The sequence below is a fragment of the Mirounga angustirostris genome, unplaced genomic scaffold (assembly GCF_029215605.1).
Source record: "Mirounga angustirostris isolate CCGP_5_RB_7025 unplaced genomic scaffold, mMirAng1.0.hap1 SCAF_10, whole genome shotgun sequence".
Taxonomy (NCBI): Eukaryota; Metazoa; Chordata; class Mammalia; order Carnivora; family Phocidae; genus Mirounga; species Mirounga angustirostris.
In genome coordinates, this window is record NW_026991718.1 from 23,196,939 (window position 1) to 23,217,155 (window position 20,217).

A 20,217-nucleotide genomic window follows, 5' to 3' on the forward strand; every position below is an offset into this window, starting at 1 on the left:
GTCCAATCTCTCCCGGTCATTCCCCCAGATCCAAGCCCCGGGGCTGACTCCCCTCCCACTGAGGATGTTGCTCCTCAGGCTGCCCACTCTTGCCCCTCCCACCCTCTGCTCCATTCCCTGGCACAACGACTAGGGCAAGACTGGGTCTCACTCACCGGGCGAGGGCGGGTCTCCCGGAGGAAGGACTTGAGGTCTCCTCCTGCCATGAGCTCCAGCAGGATAAATCGGGGCAGGGCTTGCAGACTCACCCCAATACAGCGCACAATGTTCTGGTGGTTGAATTTGCTGCAGAGCAGAGGGGGAGTAACCAAATTTAACTGAGCTGAGTCTGGGAAAATCTTAAGTGGGAAAAGCAGGAGACAAAGTTATGTTTTCAGCAGCTGCATTATGTAAATGCGTTCGGTAAATGTGGGTAGCCGGGGTCCCACGCAGAGCCTAGGATGGGGAGAATCTCACTGCTGAGCAGGCGGAAGAAGTGGAGGGCAGGCTGGGCAGGAGCTCAGTCTGCAGGAGAGTATTTGGCTGGAGACAGAAGGACGCTACACAGGTACTTGGTGAGGAAGTGCGGTCGTGGGGGGCGGCAAGAGAGCGGCCAGGGTCTTGTCCATCGGTGCACGGACTGCTGGCTAGGACTCATGTGTGAGTTCTTTGAGGAAGCTGTCAGGCAGAGAAGCTGAAGGAACTGCTTCCTCCAGGGACCGCGTGAGCCCTGCCAGGTGACCGTGTGTGAACGAGAGTGGGCCCTGGGTGCACCCCCATGGGTGCTCATGGGGAGAGACCGAGTCTGGCCACGAGGCCCTAAGATTTGGGTTTTCTTGCTAATGGGATCCTGTTAGGACACCCGGGGCATGGGGCCGGTGCACTCCGAGTGGGCACGCTCGTGCAGAGCTGAAGGACTACACTGCTCTTCACGGAAATACAGTAGTGATGGGAGATCAGCAACAGTGAGAGGGATGATTTGGGTCTCCTTCCACATCATCTTATACTTCCCAAATTTTAGTCAATAATCATGTATCACATGTCTAATCGGAAAATACGTTACCCTTAGAGCTAGGGGCTGAGCCTGCTGGGCATCCTCCTGTGGCCCCAGACCCCATGGGCACCTCACATCCTGTCCTGGCCTTATTCCCCTGCCACTTCCACGCAGGGGGGTACCCCAGGCCACCCCACTGTGTCTGGATGTTTGAGGCTCTCCAGCATCACGGGAGGCCACGAGCGTGGTGAGATCTCAAGGTCAAACACTGGTGTCCTCTTGAAGGCGATCTGCTGTTGGGAGCACATGCCCTCAGGGGCCCTGGGCATTGAGATTTCTAGTTAGGGGCCCCAGAAGCACACGTTGAAGGGTGCAAGCCAGCTGGTGTGGGACAGGGTGCGGTGGCCTCCATCACATTAGGGGCATACTTCCTTACACAAGATCTGAGAGCTGGGATTGGTGAGGGGCCTTGTGGAAGAGTTACCGGGGCTGAAAGTATATCGTCCACTGTGAACAACTAGCATGCTCTATTAAGAGAAGGGGGGGAGCCCCACTGGATGACCCACAGGGGTGCTCGTTGAAGGCAGAGTGATATCCGTCAGATTATTAGGCCACAGAAATTTTTTTTCTTGGACAACCACCTGGGGCTATTTCACTCTGGTAAGATGTGTTAAGAATTTTAGGGAGCCTCCCGGTGGAGAGGCAGGGGATGCTGGAGGACGACACCATGTCCCTTGGAGACTGACAGGAACGTCTAACAGGGGTGGGGGTGTCTCTCTGTGGCTTTATTTACCTGATAATCAGGGCTTCCATGAGGAAATCCAGTTCGTCCTGTTCAGAACACACTTCAGGCAGCGTCTGGGCACAGAAGGGGAGGGTGGGAAGGAGGAGAAGGCTGTGAGCGGCAGCCAAGAGCTGAGGCCCACACAGACTGCCGGCCAAGGTCAGGCCCGCGATGGAGCCACCTCTTACCTTTACGGCCACTTGCAGGGGGCTCGGGTCGCTGGGCACTCCGGACACCTGACCTTCATACACTTCCCCAAACGCACCATGGCCCAGTCCCCTGTGCACAGGAAAAGGCAAGGTGAGATAGAGGGGGCGGGCCACGAGAAAGAGACATACAAGCGGCAGGGGTCATGTACGCACTCAAGAGTAACACCCCCCACTTGGCTTGGCTAGACCATCCCAGGCCGCCACTGCGTTATCTGAAAACTGGCAAGAAAGGTTCCAACCAGGGATTCGGGACACTGGTTGAAGTTCATTCATTTGATGAAGACTAAGTCTTTGATATCCGCCAGGGTCACCGAGGTGAAGAAGACACGGCCCTTCCCCAGGGAAAGGCTCCCATGCCCTGGGAGGGACAGATCACTGGCAGACCCTCCTGTGGGGTGTGCTCAGTAAATGATGGAGGAAGGCATGGGGTGATCTGGAAGCTCAGAGGAGGGGCACTTTGCTCCACCTGGAGAAGGAGGAGCCAAGAAGACTCGGGGAGGGAGCACTTGAGTGGCTTTTGAGGAATGCCCTGGCTCCCTCCCATGTTGTTCTCCTCTCGCTGTGCAAACCCCATGAATAGATGGGTGTTAAAATAAACAATTAACGGGCGCCTGGGTGGCTCAGTCGGTTAAGCGACTGCCTTCAGCTCAGGTCATGATCCTGGAGTCCCGGGATCGAGTCCCGCATCAGGCTCCCTGCTCAGTGGAGAGTCTGCTTCTCCCTCTGACCCTCCTCCCTCTCATGCTCTCTGTCTCTCATTCTCTCTCTCGCAAATAAATAAAATCTTAAAAAAAAAATTAAAAAAAATAAATAAATAAAATAAACAATTAACTACCTCCCCAAATGGCCCCAAACATTAAATCTTCTCCTCCTGGGAGGGTTGGAAATGCCCTGAGAGGTGGCTTTGCTGGCCTCTTGTGGCTAGAAAAATCCATGGTGCAGGGAAGACATCCAGCCCCCTAGAACTCCTCCCCACTTGCCATCCCCCCTCCCCCAGTACAGCCACGGGGCACTCACCGGATGAGGGTGATGTTTTTCCGAGGCACCTCCTTCAGGTCACTGATGGAGGAGGTCTTGCCAGCAAAGCAGTAGTTGGGGTTGTAGTCAGTCATGATGGTGGAAGTGCGGAGCTTGCTCAGCTTGTACTCAGGGCTCTGAAGCTCCATCTGCATGGCTTGCAGCTCCTGGTGCTTCCGGCGGTACACTACAGACAGATGAAGGTTAGCTGCAATGTGGCCTGGACCAGGCGGCCTGGCCCCTGAAGCCCAGCACGGGCTGCCTCCACCAGGAAGCCTTCTTGGATCTCCATCTCCTCCTTCGGGGATCTAAACATTTCCATCACACTTAGTAATACTAACAAAATGAAAGATCATTTAAAGGAGATGTACAGTTTAAAATCATGTCAATGGAAAAGATTTTATTGTCTCATACAGGGGCAGAAGCCCAATAGCTGGGGTCCTCTGAGAAGCAGACCCAAGATTCAATGTGCAACGATTTCAGTAGGGGAAATGGCTGAGTGGCAGTGGGGAGGGGCCCGGGCAGGCTGGGAGGGCCGTCAGGTGGTGCTGAAAATCTGAATCCCAGTGTAGGAGCATGAGGGAAGGTTGAGTGAGGACCTGAGAGGGCCATGCAATCTAAACAAGTTTCAGCAAGACTACCGAAAGTTCTGAAGCCAAAGTCAGCCCTCAGAGGGGTCCCCTGTGTCCCAGGGACAGACCCGCCTGAGAGTCTCTGCTCAGCCCTGTCGCTGGTGCAGCTGGGTGTCCTGGTCACTTGGGCTTCCTACAGCTAGAAACTGCCACGGACTGAAAAGTTCTCTCAACTGGTGCCTGAGGACCTGCGTGCATTCTAATCCCACCTTCATTACTTACAACTGAGCAACACTGACCAGGTCATGTGACCTCTTTGGCCCTCAGCCTCCTTCTTTGTAAGCAGGGACAGTAACTCCTGCCTGTCCCCTAAGCACCCCCACTCCCTACCCTTGGGGATGTCATCATGAAATGAATTCACCAGCGTAAAATGGTTTTGAAAAATTCTCAAGAGCCCTACCAGTGCAAGGGACCATCATCACCGCTCTTACTCTCTAACTGTGAGAACATTCTGTAGGGCCAAGTCCATGGGAGGCAGGACGAAACTGTGATGCACAGGATGGATTCAGTTTTGAAAGTCCCGTCCCCCTAGTTATGGGCCAGGGCAAGTGAGTCAATGGCTGTGTTCTCAGGGCCCTCCTCTCTGAAATGGACCAACCATGCTCATAGGGCCAAGTGAGGATTCAGTGAACTAAAATGTGTAAATCACCTGGCACGTGGTAAGCGTGCAGCAAGTGTTAGCTCTCATCATCCTGTCCCTCAGAAGGATGGCATCATATGGGAATAATGCCTGTTGCCCTCCCCTTGGCCACCCGCAGGTTCCCTTACCACCCGCCCCCAGCTCCCCAAGGGGGCTGTTCTAAAAGTGCCGTCCACGCTGAGCCTTCCCCTCTGCCTTCCTTCATGTCCCTGCCCACCTGCCCTGCGCATTTCCAGCAGGAAGAGCCTGGCTGGACAGCGCTGAGCCCTCTGAGACCTGCCTATCAGCTCACCTGGGCTCACAGGCCTAACAGAAACACTTAGAAACCAACTTCGTTTGCACTGCCTGCCCAACGTGGGGAAGGGCGGGGCTGGAGGTGTTCCCTGGGGAGTGAGCCCAGCCAGGTGTCCCCTGGAGCCTGGGTCTGATGGCAGCTGGAAGTGAACTCTGGGGGTGGGGCGAGCTTTGGCTACTATGTCCTCCTCTGCAGAGTGCCTCCAGAAGGCTCTGCGGGGGGTCGAGGTGTGGAATCAGCAGTTCCTCTAGGGAACCAAGGCGGTGCTGGGGGCTGGGGGAGGGGGCTTCGGTCTGAGGCTGGCCTGGGCTGCTGTAATCACCACCCACCCAGAGTGACACCTCTGCATCCATGGCAAAGCAGAAGATGCTGTTCTGTTCCACCAGATCGGCCTTCCTTGCCCCCCCTCCCGCCCCCCTGGAAGCCCCGGGGCTCTGGCACACTCACCAATCATGATGCCGGAGAAAGCCAGGACCAGGGCGGCCACGAGGGCCGAGGTCACGACCGACAGGACCAGCGAGAGCGGCAGGTGGGGCTCTGGGGTGGGGGACACTGCAAGACAGGTGCCCGCGGGGCACTGGGTGACAACACTGATCACCCTCTGAGCTAGCTCCAAGAGAGAAACACCCTCCCCTGCCCGGACAGACCCCACCCGCCCCTCCCCCACCCCGGAGGCCTTCTTTGCAGAGGGCCAGGGGCAGGGAGGGGGCTCATTCTGGCTTACAGCCTTCAGCAGTAGCTTTTGGGTGAGGGAATACGTGGCAGGGATAAATATCAAATCCTGGACATTGATCCCCAACATCAAGTGCACAATGGCACCAGGAGGGTGGGAAGGTGAGCCAGTAGAGGCTAAGGAAGAGCTTCAGCGGCCGTGGGTAACCACAGGCTCATTACGACCCAGGAACAGAGGGTGCCCGTCAGTGACCCTGGGAGGCTGAGTTACTGCCCGGGGCCCGGGTGCACACCAGCACAGCCCACACTGGGGCATCCTGCCTGGTCCTGGACACTACATCTCACAAGGACATTGTCACTGGAACGCCCGCAGATGCGGGACGCAGGGTGGGGAGGAGACATGAAAGTGTCCCGTGTGAACTGATGGAAACAAATGCGTTATTTCGTCTGGAGACTTGTAGGAGGGAGACGGAGCTCGGGCTTCAAACCCCTGCAGCTCCTGAGAGGATCTGCAAGTCCAGCTTGCAAACTCTTGATGGGACAGCGCGCCTTGGGAGTGTGGAGGTCCCTGGCACTGGGGGTGTTCCAGTGCAGACAGGATGGCCCCTTGGTGGGGATGTGGAGCTTCACGCCCTGGCTTAGGGGTGGGACTGGACACCTTAGGGCTCCTTTCACACACAGGTCCCTCTGCCCAGTCCTTAGAGTGCCTGTGTTGGGGCAGACAGATGGGGGTCAGAACGCTTACCGAAGTGCATCTGAGGAGTCTCAGAATTGTGGACACCAGCTAAGGCCTCCGTGGGTTCACACTCTGGGCCCCTTCCCTGTCACCGCCCTCACCGCCCTCTTACCAATGCAGGAGACGCCATCCTCAGCCAGCACTGTCCCGTGGTCACAGAAGCAGATGACCTTGTGGCTCTCGGGGTCCATGTGGCACTCGTCTCCCTCACAGTGGCTGCAGTTTAGATAATGCTTAATATTCACTTCCCCGTGGCCCTCCATCACTGGCGACAAGAAGGGAGGATCAGCCTGGGGTTGATGCAGCGAGGACCACCCTGCACCCCGTTCCCGGCCTGTGTGTGTGCTTTGTCTCTAGCTGGTCAGTGTGGGTTCTCTGGCTCCTGCCCCCACGTCCCTCGGCCCCTGAGGGACCGCAGTGGGGAGGGGAGTCCCCCACTCAGCTGAAGGGGCTCAGACAGGGGACACGTGGCTGCATTGCTGCGGGCGGATAGGCAGCTCCGAGTGCGTGCCCCTCGGGTGGGCTGGCCCAGGTCACGGGGCTATTGCTTAGGCATTTTCTAGGACGGGCCTGCCTGGAAGTCTTCTGCCTGCATGTCCGCATCAGACCACACCTCCTGACTTCCAGAAAACATGCCGAGACAAGCAGTGGGAAGACTTGCCTGTGAGGGACCCGTAATTGTGCCTTCGTATCTTGGCCCCGTGGCAGGGGCCCTGAGGTTTTGTCTGGGTGGGAGAATGGGCCTGGCAGAGGGGATACCTTTTAGAGCGGGGGTATACAGGATGCCCAGCGGACTGATGAAGGAAACCCCGTCCTCCCCGTCCATCTCGGGGTCATTGTCTGAGGCCGCGTTGCCGCCTGTACCAAACCAGAGACGAGTTTAACGCAGAGAGGCAGGGGGCCCACGTCTCAACACATCTGCGCATCAGCGGGGCATGCGGGGCCTCAGGGCAGTGAAGGGCCTCAGGGCGGGGCGGTGGGGAGGGAAGGGAGGCCTGGGGCACAGGGGCGGCCCTTGGGGTGTGGCTCGGGAGAGGCTGGGTGTGGGGGCCACCTTCCCTCCCGGCCGGGGAGTCCCCACCACTGCACGGGGGCTGCTCGGAAGCAGTTCGTGTGAATAAGGATCAGAAGCGGTCTCGTGTCCTCAGGCTGGACTAGCCCCTTGGCGCCTCTTCCAGAACTGGCCAGGCCAGTAGCACTGAGGAGTTGCTCTCCAGTCCCATTGGGTCAGGGTGAGACATGGGGGGATGGGCCCCTGTGCCTTTAGGCTCCTGTCCCTCCTTTCAGCTAGGCTGGGTTATCTTTGGGCTCCCCCCTCAGGTTCCTCCCCCCCACCCCCAGAGTTTGGAAAAGAAGAGCATCCGGTGAACACAAGCATCTTACACACAGCGGAAAGCAAAACACAGACAGAACATCACAGTGCGTGCATGCATCGTGTCCTAATCTGTGGGGATGGTGGAGCCGCCGTCTCCCAGCCTCCCAGCCTCCCAGCCTCTCAGCTTCAGAAGCCTCTTGGGCTCTGCTCTGAAGCTCGGAGGAGAGCTGGGCCCCGTGGCTGGCTGCTGGCTGACGGGCTGGGCTGGGGCTGCCCCTCGGCATGGAGGGGGCAAAAGTTCTGGAAGCTGGTGGGCTGGGGCTGGGAAGGGAGAGGGAGTCTGTGAGGCCAGAGGCCACAAACCAGGCCCTTAGGGAGCTGGCTTGGCAAAGACTCAGGCCAGGCCGTCCAAAGGGAGGCACGGGCCTGGGGAGCGTGGCCTCCAAGGTTCTCGTGCCAGCGCGATGTTAGGGGCGGCTCAGAGAACAGTCTAGGAAACCGAAGCCCTTTATCATCGGCTTTGGGGAAGGGGGGAATCAAGAACACATGAGCTCTTGAAGCTGTTGCTATTGAAGCCTTGAGGCAGGATGCTGGCTCGAGAGCCAATACCCTGCCTCTGGCCGGTCCTATGGGGCTGAGAGGAAAGCGTGCATGGTGACATCACAGTCCACACTTGGGGTGGGTGGGGGGAGGGCAGGCGAGGGCCAGGGAGAGGACAGGGAGTGCCTAGGACTAAGAGGGGAGGGAGTGACACCTTGAACACGAATCATCTTTACCTATATATCCTCCGCCTCCTCCACCTGAGGAGCACCCCCCTCCACCCCCTCCGAAACCCCCTCTTGTCTCCCACCCCCACTTCTTCATGGCCTGGGGGCAGGAATGTCCTCCGGTGGCACCCTCCAGCAAAGATTTTCCAGACCAGAGCAAGGAAGTGTTATCATTCCAGCCACCTCCGCCACCTGCAGGAAGAGACAGAGAAAACCTCAAGTGAGAGGATCCTGGCTAGGGTCGGTCCTGTCCGCCGCTGGGCCCGGCACAGGAGGCAGGACGCCGCGTGTCGTGCTCTGAGGGTGCTCACTCCGGCTCCAGCGCCCAGGGGGTCTGGGGGCTTCGGAATCCACAGCTGGAAAAACAGCAGCGTGCCCTTGGCCCTAGTGAGACCGGCTTCAGCCTCAGCCATGCACATCCAGTTGGGGCCATGCTTCAGACCCCTGCTTCCCATCAGGCCTTTGGATCAAAAGCTGGGAAGGGTGTTTGGTTAGGGGTGGGGAAATGGGGGGATGGACAGCATGACAACTAAACTTATTCCTCTGCCTCCTCTCCATGCCCCAACTCCTGAAGTGCAGGGACTTTGTTTCATTAATGCTTCGCATCCCAACAAGTCCTTGGGCATCCAACTGTCAAAATCCTGCTGGGGTCACTGCAGTGGGGTTCCTCTGCAGGACCCTGGACTAGGCCAGACAACCCGATGGGCTTTATTGTTTACTGGCTTTGAAACCCTGGGCCAGTACATCCCCGTTCTGCCTCAGTTTCCTCACCTATATCTTGGGTATAGTAAGACTTGCCTCACTGGGTTGATGTTCAGACCGAAGGGGACAGTGGGCATGGCAGATGCTTCCTAAACCATGACAGGTAGGGATGGTTGGGCATAAGAGGTAGAACCCAAGTGTGCAGAGGTTTGCACACTCTGAAGCTTTGTCTTGCTTGACTGCTTCTAAAGAGCTGCTCCACGGTCAGGTACAGGGAAGATGGGGGTGGGGAGGGGGCTGAGGAGGGGGTGGGCAGTCCCCTGTGATGACAGCCACTGGAGCTGTGCTTCCCAACGCCTGGGGCTGAGGTTGAATGCAACTTTATCTTAAGGCCACAGGCTAACCATAATCAATCACTCCTGCAGGCCCTTGAGATTCCAGGACCCTCTTTGTCTCCACCTATATTGTTTCCTATGATATTTCAACAGGGGGTCTCTAAAAGACCCCACAGTACTTCCGTTCCAGCAGGTGATGGGTGGTGAGGACCCGGAGAAACAGTAGTGCGTGGGTCTGTGGAACCACGAGGGTTAACTGGCCTGGAAGGGCCTTCTGGAAGAATGTGTGGCAGAGGCTCTTCTGGGCCCTGAGGGGGCAGCAGAGGGACGTGTAGGTGGGGGAGCTGCGGATGGAGATCAGTACCGTGCTAAAGAGAAGGAGCCGGGTTTTAGGACCCGAGGCCAAGGTCAGGAACAACTTGGTCTAGAACAGGGGTGATCAGAATTGAATCGAGGCCCCCAGGCAAATCAGCTTTGGAAGCTGCAGGCCTGTGGCATCTGGCTTGGTTTTCAAGCATCTGGCCTCCCTTCTGCCAGCCAGAGGGTGGCGTGTGGGCCTTTCAGGGCCGTTGAGGTATCGTGGCGAAGGGAAGCCCCCTCGGCAAACTGAGGGACCTAAAGTGGGCCATGAGGGTGGTAAATAAATTAGGATAACCTGGCCCTGATACCGTGTCTGCCACTCCACCCTGTGCCCCGCGCAGTCCCCGGCTGAGGGGGTTTCTGATCCCCCACTCCGTCTTACAGCTTTTAAGCAAAGAAAACAACCTGCAGGGCCTCCAAGAATAGCGCTGGGTTGTCCTCACGGAGACCACAACCCCTATTTCTATGCTTCCTTCTCTTCTAGCCATTTCTCACTCGAAGGGTAAGTTTGAGTATTTGTTTAATTAACCTCGAATCTTAAATGCCTCCAAAGATCCTCGGTCTGATTGTGGAGAAAAAAAAATACAAAACTGAACTGCATTTCCTCTTCGGACATGGCTGGCTTCAGAGGATTCCGAATTCACATCCCCTTCGTGTCTGTCTCCGATTTCTGTGTGTCTGGCCCTCACTCTTGAGCATGGATTGCCAAACCACAGAGGTTCCTGAAAGAGCTTTTCCAGTGAGACGTGCGAGCTGGTAGCCCCGGGCCTGGAGGCACCGACCACAGGGCCTGGGAGGCCTGACTCTGCCCGCACTTCTTCCATCTGCCCACGTCCAGCTGCATTTGAAGAAACCCAGGGAGGTTGGGCTGCCCGTCCCAAAACGGCTGCCTGTCTCCTGTGCCCGGTGACCTCTGCAATTCAAACCCCACGTCCGCAGAGACGCCTCCAGGTCCCCAAGCTGTGGCCCGCCCTTCCTCCCTCCCTCGACGTGGGTACCAGTATCCAGAGCTCCCAGCTTCTCAAGCACCAGCAACCGAGACACAGGTGTGTGATGGCGCCACGCAGTCCTGGGGCCTGTCCTGGGGGTCAGTCCTGGGGAAGCGCGGGCTTGCAGCGCCTTACCTGCGGCTCCGGAGTTGCCATTCAGCCCCAGAACCGAGGAGTTATTCTCCAGTCTCTCTGGGTGGAACGTGTCTGTCTTGGCCCCGTAGGCCCTGCCACCACCGCCGGCTGCAATGATCAGGGGCATGGGCACGCCGTCCTTCATCTGCCCGGGAGACCATCAGAGACTGAGAAAGCGAGCGGGGCTCCCACTCTGGGGACCCCCGAGCCATTGCAGTGTTTAAAGTGTCGGAGTGTTTGCTGGGCCGTGGGTGACATCCCGGTGGTCTGGGGGCTCTGACCTCATGTTCCAGCAACCCATCCGCTCTCACCGCCCCCCCCCCCCCCCCGCCAGCTCCCGTATCTGTATCCATCGGGGTTCAGTCAGAGAAGCAAAAGCACCAGGAGATCTAAATAAATGCATACCAGGAGGGGGGGATGGATCTTTTCCTGAAGCTGCTCACACTAGCCTCAGAGGACTGGGTGCTGGTGCTTAGAAGCATGTCTCTCTCCTCCCCCTTTCCTCCCTCCTCTCCGGGGTCTCTGGCTCTAACCTCCACAACTTCAAGATTAAGCCCTCAGCACCACTGTCCCCGTGGGAGGACCTAGCAGAAGACTTTGTCTGCTTTTGATCATGTCAGAAAAGCCCACCGTGGGGCAGAGGAGGGCACCGTGGGACCCTCTGGAACTCTGAGGCAGGGACGGCAAGGCCTGCATGGGGCCATCGGGCTGGTACGTTGGCAAGAGAAGAACCTGCCTTTTCTCGGACAGACAGGGACCCTTACATCCGTCTGCGCCTCGCTTTGCTCCTCTTTAGATGGGGCTAAGGACGCCTGAGGTGCTCCATGCCCAGGGTGGTCGTGAGGACCCGGCATGACGGATCCGTGACGCGCGCAAGTCACCATCCATGGCAAGCTCTGGCAGCTGGCCTTACCTTGAACACGTAGGTGGCTCCACCTCCTCCTCCACCCCCTCCTGCCCACTCATGCACACTTCTGTTCACGCGGATTTCTTCTTCTATCACGTTGTTCTCTCCAATGCAGACTTTCTGGATTAATCGGTTCATCTGGAGAAACAAAAAGCACCTCCGGTTGGTGCCCAAGATTCTCTACTTCCCAGCAGACAGACCTTCTGTGCTTCATGATAGGCTCTGATGACCTTTCAAATAGCTGACAGTTGAGTTGAAGAGATAGATATAGATATAGATATATGACATATGTCTATATATAAATCGATAACTATCTGAGAAAGCGAGCGGGGCTCCCACTCTGGGGACCCCCGAGCCATTGCAGTGTTTAAAGTGTCGGAGTGTTTGCTGGGCCGTGGGGGTGACATCCCGGTGGTCTGGGGGCTCTGACCTCATGTTCCAGCAACCCATCGGCTCTCACCCCCCCCCCCCCGCCAGCTCTCATATCCGTTGGGGTCACACACACACACACACACACACACACACAACTGTCACTAGAGCATATTGGAGAAGGACCACAGGATAGCTTAGATAGAAAATGCAGGGAAGTTGGGGCACAACAAGCAACTTTGTTGCTGACTGGTGGTCAAGGAGGACTGCCTGTAGGAGGTGTTTAGTTGGACCTTGAAGCACAGGGAGATTTTAAAACAGAAAATGGGGGAAAGTTAGAGCAACCCAGGGGAAGAGAGTAGCATGAGCCCAGAGAGAAGCAGGTGAGGGGGGAATTTGGGGATTTGGGGAAAAGTACAAGGAGTCTCTTTGGTTCAGAAAAGTCCACTTTAGGACAGAGAGACAGTCCAGGAGGACCTGTTAGGATCCTCTGGACTCTGAAGAGGGGATGACAAAAGCCCTGGGTGGTGAGGTAGGGCTGGAGGGAGTGTAAATGCGAGTGGGTGAGGGAATTCAACTGGACAGTCAGATAATGGCCAGAAGACCCGACTACAATCAGACTTCATTCTCTAGGCAGTGGTGAGCCACTGAAGGTTTTTTGAGAAGTTGCAGTTTTGAAGTATCATGGGAAGAGAACACAGCAGTGCGAGGCCAGGCTCAGATTTATCCCCAGCCCATCTATGTGAAAATCATTTCTCCATTTTGGACATCTCTTCCCTCCCGTCTAAGGTCTCACTTCTTGCCTCCAGAAATCCCCCAACACGGCCTGAAATGGAGCTCTGTGTCCATCATGGAGAACAGGGTGCGACCCCAGGAATCTGCAGACACCCCTGCGTGCCTGAGAAGGTGCTCGACCTCTCTGATCTGCAGGTGTGGAATGGGCAGGCCGTATGTGCTTAGGAGAGGTGTCTAGGATGGTGTCTCCTGTGTTAGGGACTGAATAAACAGCTGCTGTTCTTTCACATGGTCCCGGCATGTGCCCAGGCATCTGGGAGTCCCTGGGGATATGCAGGAAATCCCTGTGACCCAGAATCCGGGAATCCCTGAATAAAGAGGGCAGGGCTTCAGGAAGAACCAGCCCGCTTGTCGGGCACAGCAGCTGAGAAGAACGCTCCAAACATCCACCTGAATTCGGAGGAAAATGGCTTTTCTTTCACTTATTAGAAAAAAGGCCAATAAAACATCACATTTCCATTGACTGCTGCTGTGGAACCAGCCAGTGGACATGCCAATTCATCTTGAGCCACTCCTTATGCTAAAGCACTCAGGGGTGCCGGCAATGAGTACTAGAGAAATTTCCAGGTAAATAGCCAAGATGCAATTTGTTTTATGGCATTTTGGATTTAATGATGGAAATAATTTGATATTTCTTAGAGTGGATTTAGTGTGGGTGGGAAGTTCTGAATTGCTATTGTAGAGAGCTGACATTTCTCCTGTGTGTGTGCAGTGCTGTCCGGGTGGGGGGTGGAGGGGGGGAAGTGCTGGGAGGAAACCCTGCTAACTGCTGCTGGGTGGGCATGAGAAGCCAGGGGCATGCCCGGAGGGCTGAGCCCGGGGGCAGGGGACCCAAATGTGAGCTGTCCACCGGGCAGAGTGGAACACAAAATACAGGGTCCCATTTGGCTTCTTGACTGGCTGTGCTGGAGATTTGCTGAGCCATGTTGGGTGAGGCACCTCACTTCCCTGGACCTGCCTCCTCCTGTGTAAATCAAGGGGCTGTCCAGTCTGAACCAGTGGTACGAAGAAGGTCCATCCCCTTAGACCCTGCTCTCCTCCTCCTCTCTGTCTAGCTCCAGTGGGGTCTCCACCCTTTGGGGACGCTCTCTTCCTGTGAACAGAATCTACTGACGGCTGGGATTGCAGGAGTGGGAAGGAGGGAGCAGTCGGGCTGGGGAATGGCTTTTCCTCTAAAGAGAGCCCAGACTCATGCCCATCCCCCCACTGCCCATCTCCATTGGCTTCCAGAAGTCTCCACCTGGCTGTCTGCCAAACCTCTCCTAACCGCCCCCAAACCTGCTCCTTCCACACCATTCCTAGCTCAGGTGATGGCAGTTCCCTCGTTCCCATGGTTCAAATGCAATTCTTGGAGTCATCCTTGATCCTTTCTTTGCCTCAGTTCTTCACCTAGTTGGGCAGGAAATCCTTCTTGATTTTGCATTCCAAATATGCCCAGAATTCAGCCACTGTTGCCATCTTCATCCAAGCCACCATCATCTCTTGCCCAGACTAATGCAGTAACCACTGAATTCATTGTGCTGACTCTTCCCTTGGTCCCAAGCAGGCTATGACGGCCAGAGTGAGTCTTACAATATGCAAATCACAGCAGGCTCCCTATCCCACCTTATTCCCACCTTTAGGCTCAAAACCCTCCTATGGCTTAAAAATGTCCTGATGGTGGCCTGATCACCTCATCTCTCACCAACTCTCCCTCTTGCTCCCCTCACTCACCCCAGCCGATTGAGAGTACACCAGGCACTCTCCCACCTCAACGCCTTGGCTTCTGCTTGGCTAGCACCCCCAGATACGTTCCTGGGTCAATCCCTTTCAGGACTCTGCTCGGCTGTCATTCGTTCAATAGGCTTCCGTTGACCACCCCGTCTATAATTGCAATCTGCCCTACACACCTGACTCTTGTTACCCTACTTCCGTTCACTGGAACACTTTCACTTCTGGGTGTTTTGATTGACTGATACTACTAGTCCTTGTTCATCCCTCCTCCCCCAGTGGGAATGTTAGCTCCTTCAGAGCAAAGATCTTTCTTTTGTTCATGGATCTATCTCAAGTTGCTAGAACAGTGACTGGCACATAGAAGGATACTGGATAGATATTTGCGGAATACATTTGAATGAATTGGGGGCTGTCTGGGTGTGCACTGACCCTCACAGTATTTGCCTTGCGAGTGATGGTAGTTGTGAAATGTAACACTTAGACCAGTGGTTTTGCTCCCCTGGGGACATCTGGCAAGATCTGGACACATTTTTGATCATTAATACTGGGGGATGCTACTGGCATTGGGGGGATAGAAGCCAGGGACGCTGCTAGAGAGCCTACAGTGCCCACAACAGTCACCCACAACAAAGACTCATCTGTTCCAAAATGTCAATAGTGCTGATGTCAAGAAACCCATGCCACCACGTCTGGTGGTCATGCCACCACATGAGGCTTGGGAGAAATTGGAGAAGCAGTAGCTGAGGGGGTTTCCAGCGGCTAGAGCCCATCCCAGGCTCAGGTGAGGCCAGGCACAAAGGAAGAGCAGCTCCAATGTCCTGTTGAACCAGGAGAGCTGCCAAATCCTGCAGTTTAATTCTTAGAGTGCATGCCCTTCTTTAGAGGATCCTCTTTAGGCACCATTTTTCTGCCTAGAGAGGACTGGAGATTGAGGGAGTACCATAAAAGATCTTTCTTTCTCTCTCTCCCAGTGACTCCTGCAGGAGAAGGCCTGAAGCCACAGGGAAGACCCATGACTAACCCCCCGCCCCCCCATCCCTGCTATGCCCGGCCCCACCAGCAGGGGGCTGGAAGAGAATGGGCTTCTTTAGAACTCTCCCTGTGCATTCACAAAGTTCAAGAGCAAGTAGGTTGATTAATAAAATGATAAAGGGCAGCAGCCCCGAGGAACAAGTAGATTACAATTGAATTAAAAAAAAAAAAAGGACTTGGTCCTGTGAAAAGACATAACTGATTACAATCCAATCAAGTAAAAGTCCCTTGCAGAAGTCAATGCAATCTTTCTGCTTAGATGAAAGAATTAACATTAGCACTCAATACATTCCTGTGGAAATTACAGCAGTCTGTAATTTAATGACTTAATATATTATACCAGCCTTGAAAGTCCTGATTATAGTTGCTAAATAAAAGTTGGAGTCCAGACATTTCTCACGTGCAAGGTTGCACTTGCTGAGCTTACTCCTGTTGCTTTGTTTTAACCCTGTCGGGGGTGGGGGGTGGGGGTGGGTGCTGTGCTTTCCTCCTTGCTCCCAGCCTGGGGCCCAGCTTTTAGGAGTCCTGAATTTATTTTGTGGAATTGTACTGCTTTCTGGGTAGTCCTGGTTCCCACATCTGTTCCCCAAGGCTACTCTTGAATGAGCTCTTGCAGAAGGGGCACTGGGTCCGGGGCACTAGAACCCAGCTCCCTGCCTTGGCCCCACCCTGGGTGGAAGTTGGCCTTCAGAGGAGGGTGTGGCCTGGCCTCCGGGTGCTGAGTTCTGCCAGGACAGCCCGCACCTCCAGGGACCTGGCTCCCCCAACACAGACAAGAGGCAAACAACTGGGATGCCTGGAGTCTCCACAGCTGCTGCTTTGTTAGTCTGCCGAGTCTGATTCTCCTGGTCATTTTAGACCACCACTGGCTTTCTCAAGTCCTGCTGTTGGAGCACTCCCTGTCTGACAGATGGATACCCCAGTGGGGTCAGAAACCAGAAGACAGGCTGTCTCTGCGGCTGTGGAGGGTGGCAGTCTGGCTTGTCCGATGATGGGCTCTCAGTGGGAAAAGGGCATAGAAACCGAGGCCCAAGCAAGTGCCGGGCACGGCACAAGCAGGGGCCAGAGTCCCTACTCCGTGCTGCATTGTGAGCGGCTTTGGAAAAGTCCCTTCCCTTCTGTACTCTCGATTTTCTCACCTGTAATATGTCCTGTTTATAATAATAGGACTAAGGACAATGGTGCCCCAGCAAGAAAGTTTAGGAGAGGGGCTTTAGCTTGTAGTCTGCTGAGAAGAACCACCATTTACCCATTCAAGTAGGATCCAGTTCTTTAGTTTTAAGGGTTACTCTTGAAACCCATCTCTCAGCCTTGGTCTCTGTGGGGATGTGAACCCCCAACAGCCATACCACCCCCTTTCTCATACACCCTAATGGGCCCGGAAAGGGAGGGGCATTTGTAGGCAGGACGAGGGGTGAGTCCTGCCATCTTCGAATATGAGCTCCCAGAAGGAGGGTATCCAGCGTTGATGCCCTCCGAAGGGCCACCGGGTCCTGGTAAGTGTGAAGCAGAGGTCCCTGCTCTGGGCACTTACGCTGGGGCAGGCGTCTTCCCCCTGTTGTCCAACCAGGATATACAGTGTGTCGCCCTTCTCCAGGTTGAAGATGCCCAGCACAGACACGCCATGGGACCGCATCATGGTATTCTTCCCGCCTTTCCCACCAGCAGCTCCGTAGCCCGAGATGCTGCAACAGAACAGAGCACATGAAGACTGATTCCCTTCCTGCCAACCCACCAGCTCCTAGTGGGCTCAGTGCACCGTTGTGGTCCTGATGGTTCTCCCCCCCAGCCTCCCATCAGCCCATGAGGTCAGCAAGGAGGCTTCTTCTCCCCACGGTCAGGAGTCCGGTTTACAGAGGGATAGGGAAATGCTTCATTCCCAGAGCCAGGAAGTAAAGAACTAGTACAGGGTGCAAGAGAGAAAGAGAGGGAGAAGGAGAGAGGGAAGACGGAGAGAGTCTGTTTTAATGGGGGGGTGTTGGGGTGTTGATTTCCTGAATACCTCTGATGTCCCATTACAGTTTCTCTCCCCGTCTGAGATCAAAGGACTCATGTGACCTTAGACAAATGACCTAACTTTCCTGTTCCACATCTGTAAAATGGGGATAACAAGTGAACCTACATTCTAGCGTGTGTGTGTGTGAGATTAAAGGAATTAAGACATGTAGCCATAGAATTGTAGCTGACACATAATAAGTTATTCCATAGTATTATACAATATATATTATTACAATTTTATACTGGTGGAAGTTGCAGTAATTGACTGGGTATACACTTTTCAAGTTTCCTCCCCAGGTCTAGACACAAGGAAGTCCCACATGGAATGACCAAGGTGAGCAGTGTTTCTGAGCGCAGACTGTTTATTCCCATCCCACTAGTAACTCTTTCTGGTGTGTACAGAAAACAACCAGTCATGATGAATAAAAACAGCAGGGGAGGGGAGCGCAGGATTATTTCTGTGCCTCTTAGGTTGTTGAGATGGAGTCGCCCAAGGATGGGAGGAGAAGAACTCAACTGGTGAACCTTATCAGGAAAGCAGTACGTCTTGAAGACAGCTACACGCCAGCTACAAACGCCTCCCCTGAGACCATCTGCCAGGGAAAGGTCTTGGGAGGTTTTCATGTCTCTGTGCATTCAGATCCAAGGTCCTTTACGAAAAGCATTCAGGGAGATACGTGAGGCGGTTTTGTACACGTGCACACGTGGTGACTTCTAGGAAATGTCCGGTGTTCCAAGCATGCGACGGGCCTCCTGGGGGCTCTCCTAAGGCAGAGCTAAGCCCGTCTGTGCAGGGAGAAGCCTGGAGGGCTGGCAGATTGCTAACGTGGCAGGTGAAGTACAGAGGTCTCTGTGCAATGCCATGGAGAGTCTGATGTCTGTCACTCTGTCGGTGGCCAGACACTGAGTGGAGCTCACTGAAGGCTGACACGGCTCAAGGCTGTGTGCATAAGGGGAGACTGGAGGTGGGCTTCAGCCCCTCATGGGGCTTCCAAAGAAACTGGAGAGACAGTTATGTTATGAAAAGAGAAGTCTCACCTTAAGGGTGGCTATATTAGGGAGGCAAAGAGACTCCGGGGTTCTATGACCAGAGCGGACCATTTCCTAGCTGTGTGACCTCTTGGCGTCCCAGCCTCTTCTGCAGTCAAAGAAGAACCGTATCTTCTTCTCTGAACTCACAGGGTAGCGGAGAGGTTCAGCATCAAAAAGATCATGGGCGAAAGCCCTGAGAAAGTGACAGATCTCTGCACAAAGTGGCTGCAGATGGTGGCTGGAGCAGGCAAGTGATGTAGCTCTGCTGAGCAGGGTAGGCGCTAGTTCCTGAGCGTCCTACGAGGGGGCAGGCATGAATGCATAGGACATCTCCCCAATAACCGTAAATAGTAGCTGTTAGTAATTCACTTGACAGATGAGGACACTGAGGCTCAGAGGGACTAAGTAACTCATCTGAGGCTACATAGCCGGTCACTGGCAGACCCTGGTCCAAGCCCCCATCCCCTCAAAAAGGCCATTTTCTCTCCGATATGCTGTTGCGAGGCTTATCTGGATACACAGCGAGGGTGGTCGGACACACTACTGGCCCATCCTCGCTCCTGACTCATTAGAAATGGAGAAGGTGGCCAAGACTATTAAAAGACAGAGGGAAAAGGAAGGCGTATTGGTGACAGGAAAGCAGCTGGGTTATTTAGCTCAGAGAAGGGAAGCCTGGGGCAGGGCAGGGGCGGGTGGTGGTGGGGTTCCAAGGATGACTGTGTAGAATCTAGAGAGAGGGTGTGGTCCCCCCAACCTTGGTTCTGCTCATTACTCCGTATTTCCAGGGCTTTGTCAGGAGAAACTCTTTTCAACCTGAAGGTATGGTTTGCTTGGAAAACTGCTGCCTGAGACGGAGACCTTGTCCTGCCCACTTGCGCTATGGCTGAGAGGTAAGCTATACCCTGCTCAGCCCTTTCTGCATCATTTGCATAGTCATTTGCATCAATCTGCCTGCATTATGAATCATTCTGAACTCTTTCACATGATTAAATTTAGCCAAATTATTATATTTTAGAAGTTGTTTGTTCCTGACTCCTTTTTCCTCCCTAGCCCTTCTTTCCTATTTCTCCTGCCACCCCCACCCCCAAATAGGAACCCCAGCCCCCAACCCTATCTAGGTCTAGACCTAGCTCTTGGCAATGAGGTGGGATGCAAAGAGGACTGAGTTCTGAGTCATATACCTGGTGCTCTGCTGGCTGTGTGACTTGGGGCAAGCTGGTTAACCTCCAGGAGCCTCAGCTTCCCCACCGAGGGAAAAAATGAGGACAAGGACCCCTGCCCTCATGAGGAGAAGTAATGGATTTGAAAAGACTGCACACAGATGCGAAGTGCAAGGTAGGACTCTAGGCTGGGTCAGCTCTACAGAGTAGATAGTAGAGCTTGGCCACCAGCTGTCAACAGCCGCATTTTACTTTTCTGTGTGGGTCTCTGCCCCTTGTTTCCGACCTGGACTAGGGGCTGGCTTAAAGCCAGGGGAGCAGGCAACTGCTTGCCTGGACTAATTGTAGGAGAAGCAGCGCCTTCCTCATCAGCCTTCTGAGGCCTGGCATTCCTTTGGAAGCTTCTAGTCTCACATCCAGGTCATTACTTACAATGCTGATCTCTGGAGTGGGCTGTGCCACAGTGAGAAAAACATGGATGGGCTTGAATGCAGACAGAACTGGATCCAAATCCAAGCCGTTACTCAAGCCCCGGGGTGGATGAGGCCCCCCCCTCCCAGGTGCTGACCCCGTACCCCGTCGACCCTGAGAGCAGGTGCCTTCCTAAATTTGGTGCCTGAGGCACCTTGCTTACCTCTCCTGGTCCTGGC

The 20,217-nt window shown here is 54.8% G+C and overlaps 1 protein-coding gene across 1 annotated transcript in view; it reads right to left on the reverse strand.

The window, feature by feature from the left end:
* The window catches only part of ALK (ALK receptor tyrosine kinase), a 688,728-nt gene that overhangs the window by 22,654 nt on the left and 645,857 nt on the right, over nucleotides 1-20,217 (reverse strand). The window contains exons 13-23 of the mRNA XM_064572054.1: nucleotides 16,912-17,062; nucleotides 11,475-11,606; nucleotides 10,562-10,706; nucleotides 8,050-8,232; nucleotides 6,718-6,816; nucleotides 6,071-6,223; nucleotides 4,998-5,102; nucleotides 2,984-3,170; nucleotides 1,946-2,036; nucleotides 1,767-1,831; nucleotides 156-285 (exon numbers count right to left, since the gene is read on the reverse strand). Of these exons, the coding sequence (XP_064428124.1) occupies nucleotides 156-285; nucleotides 1,767-1,831; nucleotides 1,946-2,036; nucleotides 2,984-3,170; nucleotides 4,998-5,102; nucleotides 6,071-6,223; nucleotides 6,718-6,816; nucleotides 8,050-8,232; nucleotides 10,562-10,706; nucleotides 11,475-11,606; nucleotides 16,912-17,062 (1,441 nt within the window). The remainder of the gene's footprint in view (nucleotides 1-155; nucleotides 286-1,766; nucleotides 1,832-1,945; nucleotides 2,037-2,983; nucleotides 3,171-4,997; nucleotides 5,103-6,070; nucleotides 6,224-6,717; nucleotides 6,817-8,049; nucleotides 8,233-10,561; nucleotides 10,707-11,474; nucleotides 11,607-16,911; nucleotides 17,063-20,217) is intronic.